This window comes from Cryptomeria japonica, chromosome 5 (genome assembly GCF_030272615.1).
Source record: "Cryptomeria japonica chromosome 5, Sugi_1.0, whole genome shotgun sequence".
Taxonomy (NCBI): Eukaryota; Viridiplantae; Streptophyta; class Pinopsida; order Cupressales; family Cupressaceae; genus Cryptomeria; species Cryptomeria japonica.
This window is the reverse complement of record NC_081409.1, coordinates 834,955,194-834,974,372: the sequence shown is the minus strand read 5'-3', so window position 1 is coordinate 834,974,372 and position 19,179 is coordinate 834,955,194. Positions and strand designations below refer to the sequence as shown.

Below are 19,179 nucleotides of genomic sequence, written 5' to 3'. Positions count from 1 at the left end.
AATTTTTAAACTAAAAAAAAAATTAAACTAAAAACATACTTTTCTAATGAAAAAAATAATTATTAAACTAAAAATCAATTTTTTTTAACAAAAAAAATAATTTTAAAACTAAAAATCTGATTTTTTTTAACTAAAAATTAATTTAAATATGAATTATTGAAAAAAAATGGGTGTTGGGCATACCTGGAAGACTTGCAGGTGGCTTGTTGACACTTTCTAGGAGGGCTGCACTCCAATCGGGATCCCGTATGGCAAAAATGAACCCCATTCCATTTAAAAATTTTTTTATATATTTGAAATGGGATCCCGTGTTGAAATGAAATGGGATCCCATTTCATTTCAACATGGGATCTCATTTCATTTTAATACGGGATCCCATTTTGAGTTTTAGGATCGGGATCCCGGGACCCACGTGATGCCATTTGTTTTTCGGTTTGAGATCCCAAGCGTAGACGGGATCTCGATTCGTCTCCTATTGACTCTGCCCAATTTCCACTTTTTAACTAAGTCTAAAACTTCCACATTAAGTGGATACAACTTCTTGCACTTACCCCATGGAGATGAAGGGATACTTTGATATTGACTAGGGAGGGTATCATGAGATGGAGCAAAAGTGGTGATTGGATCATGAGATTGAAGAGGATCATGCGATGGAGGGAGAGGGTTGGAATGGATACATGAATCATTTGATCATGAGAGGAAGTTGAGGGAATGATATCATTGTTGGCATTGAGTTGTCATTGATGTCAACCGGTGACTAGGAGTTTGTTGACATGGTCTATTGATGTCAACTAAGTGTCTACCAGTATGATGTACCTGGCATAAAGAAGATTAACATGAAGGCATGCCAACTAGTATGGTGGAAGACAAGCATGTATTGAGATTTTTAGTGACATCACTGGTAAGAGGTGATGAAGAAGTAGAGTATCAAAGAGATCACAAACCACGGAAGGTGAAGTTGAGCTATCGGTGTATTGTATGCTGCCGGATAACAATAGGAGAAGCTTTTACTAGTAAGGGTTTGTGCCAGTATGAGGATTTGTTGAATGTTCAAGTTTACATCAACCCTATGTCAGTGAGCTAAGTGTATGTCAATGTGATGCCACGTGGAGCTAAGGTGGTGAGCATGCAAAGGTCGATGAAGTTTTCATCGACATGCTTGTTGAGTAATTAGTCAACATTAAATAGAATACCCACAAATCACGGGTCGATGACAAATTGGTGTAGCTCAAGGAAGAATGGACGATAGAGAATGATCAGGTAGTTGTTGGCACAGTGATTAAAGCATGACATCAGGATTGTAGTTTGACCTTCAGTAAGATACAACAAGATCTTAAATGAGGTCGACAAAAATCAAGGTAGAAAAGCAAGGATAGACCTGTTACTCTTAAAAAACATGCATTGAATGAATAAAAATGTGTACAGATGGATTGCCTCAATGTAGGTGATCGATCCAAGGTAGATTGAATCAGAATTGATGAAGATTTGATCGGAGGAGGGAAACCCTAGCCGCCCTCTATTTGAATTGGTTTTTGGTGAGAAAGGTTGAGTTTAAATATGGTGACCCAAGACAGATAGTGGTTTTTACTGAAGCGTGAAGGATAGAGTGAAATTGTTGTTTGAGAGCCAAAGAGATAAACATGTGAAGTGTTTGTGAGTGAATATTGTACTAGTAAGGAGAAGCAGAGTAAACCGATGTAAGGAACAAACTGGTAGAGAGTGCAGAAATAAGAGGTGACAAACCGACTGAGATAGAACTCAATAAAGTGTGATCAAGTGTAAGCTGAATTCAGCAGATAGAGGGAGATAAGACTTAGCAGATTTAGAATCAACAAATATGTTCAATTGTAGTGTGTGTGGAGTGATCACAAACTAGTAAGATTGAAACTGGTAGAGCAGAGCATTGAAGGGTTGCAAAACTTCATTTGCAATAGGGATCTCATTTGTGTATCTGAATTTTTTCATATTGTTTTCACTGAGTATGTGCTTAGTATAGGGGTTGTAGCTCCTTTAGGTTGTAGCCTATAAATTGTGTAGGGGTTGGTGCTCCTTGGGTTGGTGCCCTAAAATTTATAATCAGATCTTTTCATTGTGAGGTTGGATTGGAGTAGAAGATCTCTAGCCGCCATTCTCACTGATGTTTTTCTCACCTTGGGTTTTCCTCATACATCTGGTGTTATGTGTTGCATCTTAATATGTGTGTTTTATTAATCTTTTATATATTTCTCCTACACACCTTGCTTGCATTATTTTGGTAACCGGTCTACATTTTGTTTATTTCATACCGTACTGATATTATTCTGATTAAGCAAAAAATGTTTAACTAACTGATTCAACCCCCCTCTCAGTGATCCATTGTGTCCAACAATCATTAGATGGAGTGGAGGGAGATTCATCATGAGATGGAGAGGATTTTATGCTAGGATACTTTGGAACAAGCCTTTGGCATGTTTGGAGTTGTGGGGATTGTGTGATGGAGGAGGATATGGAAGCTTCGATGTGAGTAGATGGAGGAATGGGAGTATCATGAAATGAAGAGAATTGGAATTTGTTTTGAGGTGGAGGTGATTGGGGTGGATGGAGGACTTGAGGAGATGAGGAAACTTGATTTTGAGAAGGGGATTTTGTCTCCTTTGCTAGCATGTCTTGGATAAGATTATGGATGATGGACTTGGAGGATGTGGATAATACAAATTTTGGAGGATTAGGATTAGATGGAGGATTGGGATTAGATGGGGGATGAGGATTAGATGGAAGATTGGGATAATGGATTGGGGAATTGGGATTAATTCTTGGAGGACTATGGATTAAAGGATTTGGATGGGGAGTAGAGGTAATTAATGTGTTGCAAAAGGATGGGGATTGGGATGTAGATGAGAGGGGAGATGAAGTTATACCTATTGTATTAGAGGGGTATGCAGATGATGGATAATATGGAGATACGGATGGGGAATAAGATGTATTTCCCTTGTCAAAGGTAGAGGAAGGGTAAGAGATATGATATAGATTGGGATTGGATATAATATGTTGAGATGAAATGGATGGGGATATGATAGATGGATGGGAGGTTATGGGATTGACTTGGTAAGTAGGTTGAGGTGGTTCATGAACTTCAATGAGAATCCACTCACACCAAGACATGAAGTTATGGGTTGCCAAGTTAAGAATGAGAGATTAGATTGGAATTGGATGAATATGTTTTGGAGGAGAAAGATGATATGATGATGTTGAATGAAGATGGGGATTAGGACATGGCTTTGAATGATGATGGATTGGATTTGATTAGATTTGGATAGGATTTGATTGGATTGGTTCTTGGATTAGGACTTGATTTGATTGGATTGGATTTGATTGATTTGGATTAGGATGACACCTTAGCCTTTAGATTAGGACTTAGATGGGAATTGATGATGGATTGGATTTGATTGGATTAAAGGATTAGATGATTGATTAATGAGGGATTGGATAACCGGATTAGAAAGATGGATTGATTAATTGATTGGAATTTTGGGGATTTGATTAGATTAGAAGGAGAGTGATTATGGAAGAATGGATAGATAATAAAAAGAAGAAAGGGGAAGGTTACCCAAAGTCAGATGAATGATTTGGACAAAAATGTTGGTTGAGGAAGGATGATTGTGTTGGATGGATGAAAGTGGATTGGGGATTGGAGAATTTCTTGGATAGATAGAAATGGATTAAGGATTTGATGATGACAAGATGGAATTTGGAAAGAAAGAGAATTGATTGGTTGGAGGAAGGATGGACATGGTAAGGAGATATCAAGTAATGAATACACATTGGCCACACAACGTGCTATCCTATGAAGTTAGATGAGGAGGAAAACCTTTCCTTGCTGACCCAAGTACACACCCAATAGCTAATCAGAATACAACCTCTGAGTCTCACACAATGGATTCTCAATGCTGTATTAGCCGACTCCAAATGCTAATGGGGGCACAGAATGACAAGTCTCTTGGGGGAGTTACTATCTCTGTTGCACAAAGATTATCCACCTTTCGGAGGTGAACTAGGTGGCTTGTATTCTTAAGGCTCTTAATAAGGATTTTTTTTTGAACACAACCCATTGTAGTCATGCAAGCGTGATTGAGGCCTATATCCCTACAAAGTACCAAGCAAGATGTAGTCACACAAGCGTGACTTAGACCTCAAGGGGCCCTACAAAGTGCTCAATATGAGTATAAACTCAAATAACTCCATCCTCCAAGATTTTCATGTCAAAAGCCCTATTTATTATAGTGAGTTGGAATGCATGGGTTTTAGCTGTACTCACTTGGGTTGTTCCCCTCTCACCAATGCCTGTGCCAAACAAATCAGGAGGGCAGGCCCGCTAAGGGTATGCACACAACAAACTAGAAAATATTCGAGGGTCTTGATTTTTGATTGTCTATATAGACAATATCATACTCTCTTACCTCTACACTTTCCCAAGCCACAATCAAACAAGTTTTTCTTTCACCCTTAATTAGATCTAGGTGACTACAAAAATGATTAAAAGGAAAACACAATATTTGCTTGTATCTCCTTAGGAAACTTGCAAAACCAATGGATTAAAGTAGTTTAGGATTGTGTCTTGGACCACTCTAAAAGATCTCGCACAACTTAAAATTTTGATTAATAGAAAAAGGTCTACAAAAACGGTGCTCGCACTATTCTGCAGACAACCACGTTGAATCGCTTGCATACATGCTACAGTGAAGCCCCAAAAGAGAGAATGGAAAAAGTGTAAAAAAGTATGAAAAATTCAAAAACATACAGAATATACCTAAGGCAGACAAGTCGTTCTAATGCAAGTCACACCAAAATGCGTGCACTCACATTGAAATAGGTTAGTAGAAACAAAACAAAAAATTGAAATTTCAAAATTTTAAAAAGAGCGAGATCTCACAAAGCGTCCACGCTATTGGCAGAGGACTCGCACTAAAGAGACACTTCTAAAATAAAACAGAGGATTAGATACAAAAGACTAACTAGTTTTTTTTTTAATAAATTTTTTTATGTTTTCCCTTTTTAGTGTGTTTTTAATCACTAATTATAGAACAAAAATAGAATGTGGAAGAATAGAAGTCAGGGAAATGGATGAGATGATGCTATAGGCAGATGCATTGTTCTCACGACGCTCATGCTAATCTGCACACCTACAAAAGGGTGGGTTAAATTTTCAAATTTAAATCCTATGTGATAAAGCGTGTGTGTACGTGTTGAAGTCTGTAGCACTCACGCTAATCCCGTGACGATTGTGCTAGTTTGCAATTGCTCATGTTTTTTGACACCTACAACTTAAAAATAACAAAGAAACTTCACAAAACATTAATTTTAGGGACATGGGTCCCACCGGGAGTGCTAGATTGAAGAGGGGAAAAGACAGAGAAGGGACAAAGTAGGTTAGAATGTAAAGAAATCAAACAAGACACAATACACATGCAAACAACCAAATTTATACCTTGTCTTTCACCTCTCCCTTGGATTGAGTTTGTTGAAGTGAAGGCACCACTTTTGATGATCCACTTGATGTGCTTCTTGCTTGATGCGGATGTAGATTGCTCTCCTTTGCTCAAAAAGATGAGGATTTGATAAGATTTAGATTGACAAATTATTGATGGATGGGGATTGAGGATTTGATAGAGGACTATGAGAAAATGATAAAGATGTGATGAGAGGATAAATTAACAGCATCAGGATAGAAGACCCCCCCTTTGTGAGGGAAAGAAGCTCCAATTTATAGATTGGAGAAGGCCAATGGAGGGCCAAGATTGATTTGCTTATGCAAGGATAAGATTTTTTGAAATGGTGGGCATGGATCAAGGATGCCTTGGGAGATTAAAGAGGAATATAAAATTCCTTGGGGAAAGGGGAGAGGAATTAAAACTTCTAAAATAAAGGATGCATAGGGAGATTCAAATAAGTTTGAATTTCTTTGAGAGGTTTAGTGTTGATGTGACATGAGTGGGGGAATTTAAAATTGGTGAATAATGATAAGTCGGATTATGAGGGATTCTAGAAGAATTAATTAGGTTGAGTGGGGATTAGGAAAAGTGATTTGTAGGAATCACATGACTAGTTTAATTAATTAAAATTAATTAATTGAGTGGGTTTAGAAGAAATAATTATTGGAGGGACTTTAGAAGGATAGGGCAATAATTTATTTATTTGATAAATTAATTATTAGACAATAGTGACAGGATTAATTTATATAGATTTAATTGATATCAGGGGGAATAAGGATAACATGATGGTTAAATAAATTAATTATGTTGGCAAGGTTAAATTAATTAAATATTAATTTTAGGTGTCTATAATTTCATTTTGTTTTAGTCCCGTGGTTGCCCTTGGGGTAACTCTATTGTTCTATCTTCAAAATAGCCTTTGGTTTGTTGATTGTTCTTGTTTTGTCTTGATTGATCCATGGTGTTGTGAATGCTTGATCTCCAAATCTATTTTTTATGTTTTTAATTTAGATGATTTTTCATTTAGATTTATAACAAGTTGAGACCCATCTCCACTTAAACTAATCAAAAACTACTTTTTTAAAATATTAAACAAAATGACAGGATGAATATCCTTATAATATAATTGGATTAACTATCTAAATCATCGATCATCTATTTAAATTTAGACTAAAAGCTTAATCGATAATTAATGTTGCCTATTCGAGCTTGCCATGCCCAGTAACTTTTTATTTCCATTTTTAGACTAAACCACTTCATTACTAACATTCTTCATAATGGATTTCCTATAAGAGTAATTTTTGTTGCAAGTTTACAATCTAATATCGAGAGGAAAATACGACAATTCTGCTTTCTTCATTATTCATTCAACTCTATATGACTTTCTTCACTTACCTCACCACCATGGATGCTCTTTTTGAAATTTGAATGTAGGCCAATGAATATGAAAACGTAAAGAACCACAACATTCCAAATCACCGCTATGAAGATGACTTTGATAGTCCCCCTTAATCACAACTACCACAAATGCTATGACATTCTCTAATTCTTTTGTTCTCTAATTCCTTTGTTGATGACCGCAATGTCTCTTTCACTTATTTTGCTGCATTGAAAATTGAAAATCTTCTAAATCTAGAGATCAAACCTTGGAAATCCAATATTGTTGTTGGGATGCTCTTACCACGAGCTCTGGCCCTCTTGGTTTCTAATCTATCATTGGTTCAAGTGTGACTCACTTGTTTTATCAACACCTCCCTTAGAGTCACATTTGCGGGTGCTCGGGGATCTTGCTATCAATGGGCTTTTCTAGCCTCAAACATTGCTTTCATACAGAAACATAATGCTCTTCGCTAACAAGTTCTTTAGAACTGCTCTCTTCTTTCTTAATCTTTCGATGATCTATTCAAACTTCCTCTTTGTCCTTTCTGCATCCTCTTTGCTTAAGAAGGTGATTGCTATCTGGCTTCTCCTTTCAGCGATGACTTCTTTCTTTTCTATAACGATCTTATGTGAACTTGGTGGCGGTCTCCCGCGATCTTCTTTTCGAATTATGCTTTTCTTTGGCAGGGTAAATCTCTAAATCCTCCTTTTCTACTCATGATCTCTTCTATCTCTTCTGGACCTTATGCAATGACTAGCAATAAAGACTCTCCCTACTTAAGCTACAGCTTCGCCATGACCAATCTGTAAACAAAGAGAACAAAAAACTAAACACAATTTAGGAGGAATCTTAGGGTTGGCGAGGCCCTAGCTTTGACCACCCTTGACTGTACCAAGATCTCTAACCTGCTATGATACCAATATGAAAGAATAGATTAAAATAAAAAATAGAACGATATTTTGCTACAACAGAGAATAATTTAACTTTTATTGATTCACAAAAATAAATATTACATTGCTTGAAACCATCGATTGTGGGAGATCACATGCAAAATTGACTCTTACACTTAATAGCCTATACCGTGGCAGAAGATCAAACAATGAATTAACTGTCTTAACATCCTTGCATGCGTGTATGGAGCAGATCAAGGAGAGGAGCTTTCAGTTGTATCGACATTATCAAATCTACAGTTCAGTTTTATTTGACTGCTTGCATGGAGGATCTGCTTGCACGTAGACGTAAGAAGAAATAATTAAACTATAAACTATAACGGTGGCAGGCAGAGTTAACTGTAGTTGGGATTATAATCTCCAACAGTCTTTGAATGCATGGATAACAAACTATCCATTTTATTAGCAAATGCGATTAGAAGAAGTTTGACGGTGGAAGTCGAGGCTAACTAGAGCTATGCGTTGGCTAACTGAGTTTATACGGTGGAAGCCAAACCGATGGGTAATAACATGCAAAACTATTATTAACTGCATATCTTTTACGATGGTAGAAAATGAACTAACTGGTATAGCATCCTTGCATATGTGGATAGAAGATTGGTTCAATTTCAACTACTGCATGTTGGGAGAAATTAACGTCTTCCAACAATTCTTGCCCTTTGAAGAGTTCTGTCTATCGGAAGTGATGCAGATTCATTCTTTCTACTTGTCTCCAAAGAAAAAAAAATACTCTGTTCTGTTTTAACTCATGAATGTAAACACTGTCTAGTAGAGAACTAAAAAGTCACGTATACAACCTTTCTGTAACCATACGAAATACACAATAAGTTTTTTAATATTATCTTAATGCTCAGAAACCTAGTACACAATATGAATAGACATGGTGATGGGATCTAGGAACATTGTCTTGATACTATTCAGCACCTATTATAGGTTAAGGGTTCTCCAACAAAGCGTGTTCTTACATTTCCCATAAACTTGATATGATCATTAGCACAAAAAGGAAACATGCAGTAATGGCCATGCTTCAACTCAAACTTTGTAATAAAAAAGAAGAAGATTACCTTAGAAAATGAACCCAATGCAAAAGCAGATGAATCAGTTGTAGATATGTTCTGATATCCCAATAGATTTCTTATTTATAATAATCACATATGAACGTAGAGCGGGTCAAGGCCTGCCAATCACACATGTTGCCTGGACGCGTTTTTAACTGAACAGATTTCATCATCATTTTAAAGTCTCTTTATTTTACATGATATCCTCCTTGTTTATGACTTTTTCTTTTCGTCCTTCATATGATATCCTCTCCTGATAGATTATGTGACCTGATTCATATTGGTTATTGTACTGAGATAATGTAGGATCATAGCTGGAGTCCTAAAATCAGGCGTAGAGGCTAAGTAGTTAGTGTTCTTTCTGACCTCATTCCATGACTTCCCATGATGTATTGTTGTCTTTTCTGACGAGGTAGTCTATTTTGTTACTTTATTTGTCAGTCTAGAATATGCAAATATAATGTTGAGTACCAAAGGTAACTCTAGATCAGGCAAAAATAATATGCGGTACTTAATGTATGTATGAACGCACATGTTAAGACCTAAACTTTGAAGAAGTCTTCTTAACAAGTTCTATTCTTGACATTTTAGGCTTGATGAGGTATCCATATACAAATAATTAAAAAAAAACTAACAATTGAATAAAAAATGAAATTTGAAGGGAAAAATCTCATATCCAAAAGAGATGTAAAATGTGAAAGACAGAGACTCAAATAGACCCCCCAAGGACAAGTTTATTCACCCCAACCATTGATAACAGCTACAGATAATGGGGTGAAATGGAAGGTTTAATGAATATGTACACAACATGCTTCTAAATAGGTGAATACTCTAAGGAGAGATGACCCTCATGGGTGAGATGTCAAATATAATATGTGTAGCTTGATGTGATTTATGTTTTGATTCTTAGGTATGTTGCATGCAATGCAAATGAGACATCGGTTATGACACCAAATATGTCGAGGACTATCAAGTGGTAGACCAAAGTCTATTATAATCTATTGTAGGCACAAAAGCTCATGAGTAGCAAGAATTGTACCTTGATACTAAAGCTTAGTGGATGATGATGCAATAGTTGTTTGTTTTAGAGGTGATATTAGGGCATGTGTATACCAAATTCAAGAGACTACATACCAAACTTGTACATATACAAAATAGTCAACATGAGATGTTGTGCAATGGAGATCTACGTGACAATTGACTAAAATGATCTAGGAGGTAGATTAAAACCAACCATACTAAAATGATGAAGTAAATGAATAACATAGTTTTACTAATGAATGGAGATATCCTCAAAAGACTAAAGAAATTGTAGTCTATGAAGAAACTCCAAAAGAATAAGATATATTATAGCAAAGTGCTCGATCAAGGAATGTCATATATCTTGAAGCATGAAGGATGAACTACTGGTAAAAATTAGAGTGACAACATGTAACGCTATATACAAGTGAAAAATAATTTATTTTCTCATGTTATGCCCTAGATGACTGCTTGAGACCATTCAAAGGATATTATAGATTTTAGACAAGAGAACATTCCTACAAAAATCCTAGAGGTTGGTCCATGTATATCTCCTCACGAAGATCACTTTGGAAGAATGTACTCTTTACATTCACCTGATAAATAGGTTAATCCTAAGATTCAACTAGAGAAATGACAAGGTGAACTGAATTTATCTTAGCTAAAAGGGTAAAAATATTGGTGTAGTTAATTCCCTCAACTTGTGAGAAACCCTAAGCAAGAACAATGCCTTGAAATGCCCAATGGAACCATGTTTTGTATACTTAGTGTGATACATCCACTTGCACTAAACCATCCTTTTACATACAAAGGGAGATAAACGAAAAATCTTTGCGAATTTTCCTTAATAAAGACTACTCATCCATACACTAATCCTACCTTGGTATACATAAAGCCTTTGAAAAACTTATGCACCAATAGATGTAGCATGAATCTAAATAATGCTACTAGAAGATTGAGAGCTAGTGAAATACAAAACATACAATCACCAACTAAAGATTGATCCACATAAATAGTAGTGTAGGTCCACTTAGGAAGAGCATGAGTATGAGGATGCTAAAGTTGTGGCATGGGAGGTGGTACTATGTAATCATTATTATCATCATCTAAGTATCCTCTAATTCACAAGTATCCTCATGAGAGAGGGAGGGTGAAGTAGGGGAAGAATAAAATCCAGAAATTTTCTACTGAAAGGACTCATCAAAATGGATGTCTCTACAAAAGTAGACATTTCTCATCATAGGATCAAACAAACGATGATCATTAATATTCTCAAAATATAGCTAGCAAAACTAAATGATTGATTCTTCTCCATTTTCATACATTGGCCATCTATTATGAATGCCCAAGCCTCACTACCATACAACATAAAGAAGGAAACATCAAGCTTGAACCAAGCCTCCTCTAGATTGATATTCAAAATTGCATTGTGGAGAATGCAATTATTAATATAGTTAGAATATTTGAGTGCCCTAGATTGAGAGAATGAAGCCCTAAAATGTGCCTAAAGCATAAAATTGACCTTTTTCTTGAGTGATCATTTGTTGTGTTTGGTAACACAATTCTGTTTAGAAGTAGGAGTTATAATTTGATGATGAATACCATGGTCAATGAAATAATCTTAAAATTTCAAGTTCACATATTCCCTCCAAACTTGATTACTTCTTGTAATATCCCTTGTTAATTATGACAAGATATTTTGATTCCTAGGCTTGGGATATTTTGTCAAAAACTTTGGCATAATGGCTGTTATAAGTTTCTAGACTTGTTTTAGAAAAATTAACCACCAAGCATAATCAAGATATGACTTGCAAACAATTACTAAACAACTATATAACCCTCTAGGATGATTGTGCAACTTGTTTTTGTGTTTTCCAATGCAAGTGTATGGGTTTGAATGAAATAACACACACCTACAACTGACTGTAATTGGTGGCATGAAATCAAGAGACAATGAACAATTGAAAAGCAACCTTATTACTCCTTTATTCATGAGACAATTGATTCATTACAATGACCAAACATGTGCTAAAGTACCTAGCAACTTAGCAATGAATTCTTAGAAAGTTTGAAGACACATGGCAGCCATTGAAGTTTGCATACATACTGAAATTACAAGGGAGTAATGATGCCAAATGAACCTGATTAGAATCTCCCAAACTTGTGATTGAAGAAGCAAGCAAAATCCTTTGTTTTGGAGCCTTCACAATGCCAAATCGATTTGTTCTACTAATCACCCCCGTTGCATGCATAAAAGTCTAATAATAATTAGTTATCAGCTCCCAAGTCCACTCTTACCCCTGAAAATTATCGCTACCCTCCTCCAAGTGAAGCTCTTCCATCAAAAGAGAAGTTTGATGCTTGCACAAGGCAATATAAGCCAAATCGTGTGAATGGAGGGTGAACTTCGATTTTGTCTCAGACCTGATTTTGCACCATCAACTTCAATTACTCTACTTCAATTGCCTCTAGGATGAATCACCTAATATTCCCAATGATATTGTTGCACAAATATGCCAAATTTGAGAGAGCTGAAAATCACCACAATCCGTCTATCGTGGAGATGCATCAAAACTCAATAAGCACCATATGGAGGACTGAAATTACCCTCCACTCTCCGCTGCAACCCTTTAGAGGATCTTTCACCACTTCAGTTATGCGAATCATAGGGAGGTATCATTCCCAATGATCAAGTCTGCAGATACCCTTGGCTCCGCAAGTCTACACAAGAGAAGATGTCAAATAACTGATGATGTATAAGAACCAACCCCCTCTATTTATCCTTTTCCCTCCAACCAATTGGTTCCTTTTAGAAGATTCTCCTCTAACAAACTCATATTCTTTTATTACACTTTATTATTTTATTACACATTAATTAATTTAATTGCACTTTAAATATTAATAAAATAATATTATGTTATAAAGTGCAATTATAACATCATACGTGTAGTCCCTTTATTTCACCAAAAATCATATAGAAATAAAATGTGAAACCATCAATAACTGCCAAGTCAACCCCCCTTATCAACTCTTTAACTTACGAGGGTCAAGTAATAAGCCAACCTCATGAATGTCTACGTGCTAATGAGAAGGGGACATTACACTTCTCTACAAACACCTTAAATGTCTTACAAGTGCAAAGACAGATAATGCGCAATTTCAAATCTATATAATTACTATGAAGAGTGAACTATTTCACTGGACAAAAAGAAAAATGAATTTACAGATCGTAGATGTAAATTTTGAAAACAAAGCCAGATAATGATGATGATGGAATTACACAGCAAAACTAAATAAATGAGAACACACTTACAGTATTGAGCAGAACCAGTTTTCACATACAAAAATGTTTAATCACACTGTATAAATTTAACAGAAAACAGAGCAGTATAAAAACACTTTTATTATGAAAGCCAAAAATAGAGCAGCTACAAATAGCGCTCAATAAAAAACATAAAAGAAACAGGGAGACATAAAGATCTCACTGCCATTAAAGGGAAAAAAAAACACAGCGAGCTAAAAATAGAAATAAACTAAAATGAGTGATCAGTTTCCTGCAGGCAGAATCAGTTTCCAACAGTAGAGCCATGGGGCAGTTTGACAAAGTTAGTGGTGGCACGTTTTAGGACTCTTCCTTCACATCTAAATTAACGTTGTTAGCCTTAAAAAATTAAGACCGGGTGAGATGGCTAGTCTCCATAGAATTCAAATGGGTCGAGTATTCATCGTCTGTATTAGTGCTTCCAATTCTTTCATTCATGGGGCAGATGCAGGAGCCATTGCCTTTAACTTTCCTCCCCATATCAATATGACGGCGAGAGGAGATGCTTCCATTTCTCATAACGAGATTCGACTCACCAAAACTCAACTAAACTCTAGCCTGACCTCGAGCCTTGGATGGGCAATTTATAATGATATAATTCCTGCGTGGGATGGTTTTTCTGCAGCTGTGGCAAATTTTTCTACCTATTTTCAATTCGTCATCTCTAAGGGGTCTGATAAAAGAGCGACTGGGGATGTACTCGCTTTCTTCCTCGCAAATTCTGGAATGAATATTAAGAACCCTAGTCCGGGAGAATATCTTGGCCTCTTTAAAAACTCAACAGATGGAAATACATTGAATCAGATTGTGGCTGTGGAATTTGTCACATCCAAGAAAAGTGATATCGATTCCAGTTATGAAATCGATGTGGGAATTGAAGTCAACAGAATAAAATCCAAGAAAAATGTCTCATTTTATGGTCTTTCCGGCAACAGAGTAAAATGGGACGCATGGGTGGATTACGATGGCACTGCAAGTCTGCTTCAAGTGTTTCTTTCATTTAACCCTAATGGCACTGATGCTTCTAAACCAGAAAGCCCAATCTCGTCGAATGATATAGATCTGCGGCAGCATCTTCCCCAGAACGTCATAGTTGGCTTTTCGGCGTCCACTGGAAATGGGCACGCAGTTGAGCTTCACACAGTGCGCGTTTGGAATTTTTCATGTCAATATTCGTGGGAGATTGCCACAGCCCCTGCTCCAGAAACGAGATCCCCTGGCCCAGCTAACACGCGAAAAGAGAATTCCTCTGCAAAGATCATATTGATATCCGTTTTCCCTTGATTCATTCCATATGTGTTTTTCTCTTTTTTGGAATCAGGTGGTACATTAGAACAAGAGAAATTGGGAGCAAAGGTGAGGTGAGCGATGAAGAGTTCAACAAATCCCTTCGCGAGGCAGCGCAATCTGCTCTGGAGTTTTCTTACACCGAGCTCTGCGCCTCTACCAACAATTTCAGCGATGACAGAAAGATTGGAGTCGGCGGCTTTGGATTTGTTTACAGAGGCACTTTGGTTAGCACAAACGAAGCTGTGGCAATTAAGAGAGTATCTCCGTCGTCCAAGCAGGGGAAACGTGAGTACCTAACAGAGATTTGCATAAACAGTAAGCTTAATCACCATAATCTCGTGAAGTTTCTGGGATGGTCCCATCGGAAGGGCGACTTGCTTCTGGTTTACGAGTTACTCCCAAATGGAAGTGTGGACAAGCATATTTTTGAAAATCCGGAAACTCCACTCGATTGGGATCGAAGATACAGCATAGCCTGTGTAGGTTCTGCTCTGGTTTATCTTCATGAGGATCGCCATGAGAGCGTTGTGCATAGAGATATCAAAGCGAGCAATGTGATGCTGGATTCAAATTTCAAAGCGAAGTTGGGTGATTTTGGCCTTGCCAGAATGGTGGAACGCGAAAAAGTAGGACACACGACAACGCCAGCGGCTACAATTGGGTATATAGCGCCGGAGTTCGTAACAACAGGAAAGGCCACACGACAAATAGATGTGTTCAGCTTCGGAGCCCTGACTCTGGAAATTGCCTGTGGAAAACGACCGGCAGACTGGAGCTTGATTGAACACAATTGCAGAGTGGTAGAATGGGTTTGGCACTTGCACGGACAGCACAGAATCCTTGATGCAGCCGATGAGAAACTGGATGGAAATTTCATTCCTCAGGAACTGGAAAGGCTGCTGAAAGTGGGATTGTTATGCTCTCATCCCGATCCCAATGCCAGACCGAGTATGGAAAAAGTGGTGGGTATATTGAAAAGAGGAGCTGAGTTGCCTCATGTTCCTCTCAAGTTCCCTGTAGCTGTGTATAGTGACCGTATTTCTCTCGATGCCCTGCCATCATCATCATCATCCTCGACTTCAACAGAAGTGGGAGGGAGCATGGTATTCCCCACTTACTTTGTTCGTTCAGAACCTCGTTCCGATTCTGATTAGCTATGTTAGGTTCTGGTTACTCGTAATATTAGATCTTAGTTTAGGAATTCTGCAATATCTATGTGATTGCAAACGTTTTGAAAATTCAGATGTGAGTTAGATTGGACTTCAATTAGCTGATGAGGTAACTTCATGATCATTTGGTTGCTTCAAGGCTTATGTTTCTGGTACGTATAACCATATAAACTTTACTAAATTCTCTCTTTTAAAGATTAATCGCTTAAGATTTATAATTATTTTAAAATTTTATAAATGCGTTTTTAATTATGTTTTTTTAATTATTTGACTTTTTTAATGTCTATGTAAATATCAATGTTATAAGAGTCATAATTTTTTTTTAATATAATATGTTCGTTTCAAATGCAATATAAATTTTAATAAAATTTAAATTTAATATTTTTTTATTTTTATATTAAGAAATTTTAAATTTTGAAAATAATTATGTTATCATTACAAAAATATTGATACATTTGATTGTCTATGTTCACAATTATTAAAATCCACTTAACTGCTATGTTTATGCAACATTTCACATATCTTAGTTTAATAAGGTTTCATTTATTCATATAATATCAATTACAATAATTGATCATATGCGAAAGAAATTCATGCAAGAGAGGTTGAACTATACTATCTCATATCCAAACTATTTGAGTTACATAACTAGAATAGTCTCAATTCAATGCTTATAATTGTATTAATATTATCACACTTAACTGCTATGTTTATGCAACATTTCACATATCTTAGTTTAATAAGGTTTCATTTATTCATATAATATCAATTACAATAATTGATCATATGCGAAAGAAATTCATGCAAGAGAGGTTGAACTATACTATCTCATATCCAAATTATTTGAGTTACATAACTAGAATAGTCTCAATTCAATGCTTATAATTATATTAATATTATGTGATAAATATTGAATATCTCTATAGCTGGAAAGTTGTTAACCCGGCCCCATTGATTTTCTATTGGCTGTTCACTTGGAAGGCTTCCAAGGATGAAAAGCACCATCTATTATGTATGGATTCTAAACTGCCTATCGTGGGTGGGAGGCCCTATCTACCTATCTGAGTTGCCAGAAATGGTGACGGTGATTGACCATAATATTAAATAGATAAAAAAACTTATTTTTGTGGTCCAATGCACTCTAATAATTAAAATCGGATTGGGTATGAGAATATTTATGACTTCCGACTACCCTGCTCCACCTAGACTAAGTAGACCATTCATTATCATGAGAGATGGATTCTTGTGAACTACTATTCATAAAACATAGATCATCGAATTGACTCATAAACTACATAATTGAATCTTGATAACAATTTCATATAATATGTAAAAGGCAGTTTTTCTAAGTTGGTGGTGGCACCTTTTACGACTCTTCTTCCACATCTTAATATACATTGTTAGCCATAAAAATAAAATGACAGGGTCAGATGGCTAGTCTCCAAAGAATTCATGTGGCTCGACTATTCATCTTCTGTATTAGTGCTTCCAATTCTTTCATTCATGGGACAGATGCTGGAGCCATTGCCTTTCACTTTCCTCCCAAGACTAATATCACGGGGACGGGAGATGCTTCCATTTCTGAGAACAAGATACAATTCACCAAGAATCAACTAAACTTCGCCCTGACCTCCACCCTTGGATGGGTAATTTATAATGATTTTATTCCTCTGTGGGATAATTCTTCTGGATCTGTGGCAAATTTTTCTACCCATTTTCAATTCATCATCACTAAGGCTTATGATAGAAAGGCAGAAGGGGACGGATTCACTTTCTTCCTCTCCCCATCTGGATTGAACATTTCGAGTTCTAGTCCGACACAATATCTTGGTCTTTTTAGAAACAAAACAGATGGAAGCAGCTCGAATCAGATTGTGGCCGTGGAATTTGATACATTCCAGAATGATGGTTTTTATCCGAATGATAACCACGTGGGAATTGATGTCAATAGCATAAAATCGAAGAAAAGCGTATCACTAGATGGTCTTTTTGGCCGTTTTCCACAACACTACTCTAAAAACGGAAGAAAATGGGACGCATGGGTGGATTATGATATAAATCTACTCGTGCTTTATATCATAAATCTACCTTTGTGGATTATGATAGAAATGTATGTTATGTAAAGTTGAAAACTCAGCTTTCTGGAGAAACATGAGATCAATCCAAGGCTGTGGGTCACCTATAACTGGACTGAACCTCCGGATAAGGCCGGCTCCTAGCTGGTTCTATTTGGTTATCACCTATACCAAAAAATTTCAGAGGTAAAGGGTAAGGAAAAACGTGAACTTAAAAGCTTAGAATTTATGAAATAAAAAGTGATGCACCTAAATATCAAGCAAGACTTGCAGAACAACTTGTAAACACAAGGCAATCAATAACAAGTTGATATACACAACTCAATAAAGATATCTATTTGCATCAATATTTTGCAAGAAGGCTACTATGCATGTGGATTTTGAAGGAAAAAAAATTCACAATTCAAAACACCTTCAACTTAACTCAACTTACAACCTGCAACTGCATATACTTTTATGTCTAAAGATGCTAATAAGGAGACACAATAACTAGGAATGAAGAAATTCACAAGTTAAAGGATCAATCACTCAAAAACACATACAATAACAGAGAAATGTGAGAAGCTAAAATAGCTTATCTTATTGATTTCCAAGGTTCTCACGGTAATACATGACCAAAAGAGATACATAAAAATGGCAAAAACTGCAGAAGGACTTCAAGAGTACTAAGCATGAATTGCATAATTGGAACTCACTCCAAAATGAATTACAATCACGAATATATCCTTTCTCACTCCCTCCAAAAATCTATGGGGATAGACCTCCAACAAACTGGGGTTGGATGTAAAAATGCCCCTCAAATCTAGCCAATGAATCTATTTCCAAAAGTGCTCCAAAGGCATGAAAAAGTAAAAAATAACTTAGTCAAATATGATGACATCTCAAAACCTTAAAAAAATTCCCTAAATTGATACAAACAACCCCTAATACCCTCGATGTGTTTGCAAACAACCCTCAACTGCACTTAAATCTTTGGCACACATGCCCTATATGCTTCGGACCTCTCATTGATTGAATCTTTATCCTTGTTTGACTGAGACACTTGGCAAAAACTTTAAGCCACCTCTATTTGTTTTGAACAAAATCTCTATGTGGAACTTGAGCATTTAAAATATAATAATTAGTTAAGTGTTTTATAAAAAACAACACTCTAATTGTTGTTTATGAATGAATCACTATGCAAGAGGTTACAAAGTAAAGTAGGGTATAAGTTATAACACTTAGCCCATGATGACATTAGTTACAAAGTGTATTTTAAAAAACTCAGGCAAAAATGCCATCACTTGGTCGAGATATTTTTAGGGAATACAAACGCTAAACCAAGACAAATTCAAAACATTCTTTCATTTGTTTATTCATTTGCCTATCATGAGTTTTTGGAGAACACCAAGGCTAAGGTTTGATGGCGGCCATGAATCTGTGCATATACTCCCCTGTTGCTGTTAC

The 19,179-nt window shown here is 36.3% G+C and overlaps 2 protein-coding genes across 2 annotated transcripts; both read left to right on the top strand.

Moving 5' to 3' along the window:
* The first annotated feature begins 13,562 nt into the window (after positions 1–13,562).
* On the top strand, positions 13,563–15,643 carry LOC131052697 (L-type lectin-domain containing receptor kinase IX.1-like). The gene is made up of 2 exons (XM_057987276.2): positions 13,563–14,431; positions 14,521–15,643. Exons 1-2 carry the CDS (start codon positions 13,563–13,565, stop codon positions 15,641–15,643), a joined length of 1,992 nt encoding a protein of 663 aa, XP_057843259.2.
* Positions 15,644–17,088: 1,445 nt separating this feature from the next.
* Positions 17,089–17,781, top strand: LOC131052695 (lectin beta-1 and beta-2 chains-like). The gene has a single exon (XM_057987275.1). It carries the CDS (start codon positions 17,089–17,091, stop codon positions 17,779–17,781), a length of 693 nt encoding a protein of 230 aa, XP_057843258.1.
* Positions 17,782–19,179: the final 1,398 nt, after the last annotated feature.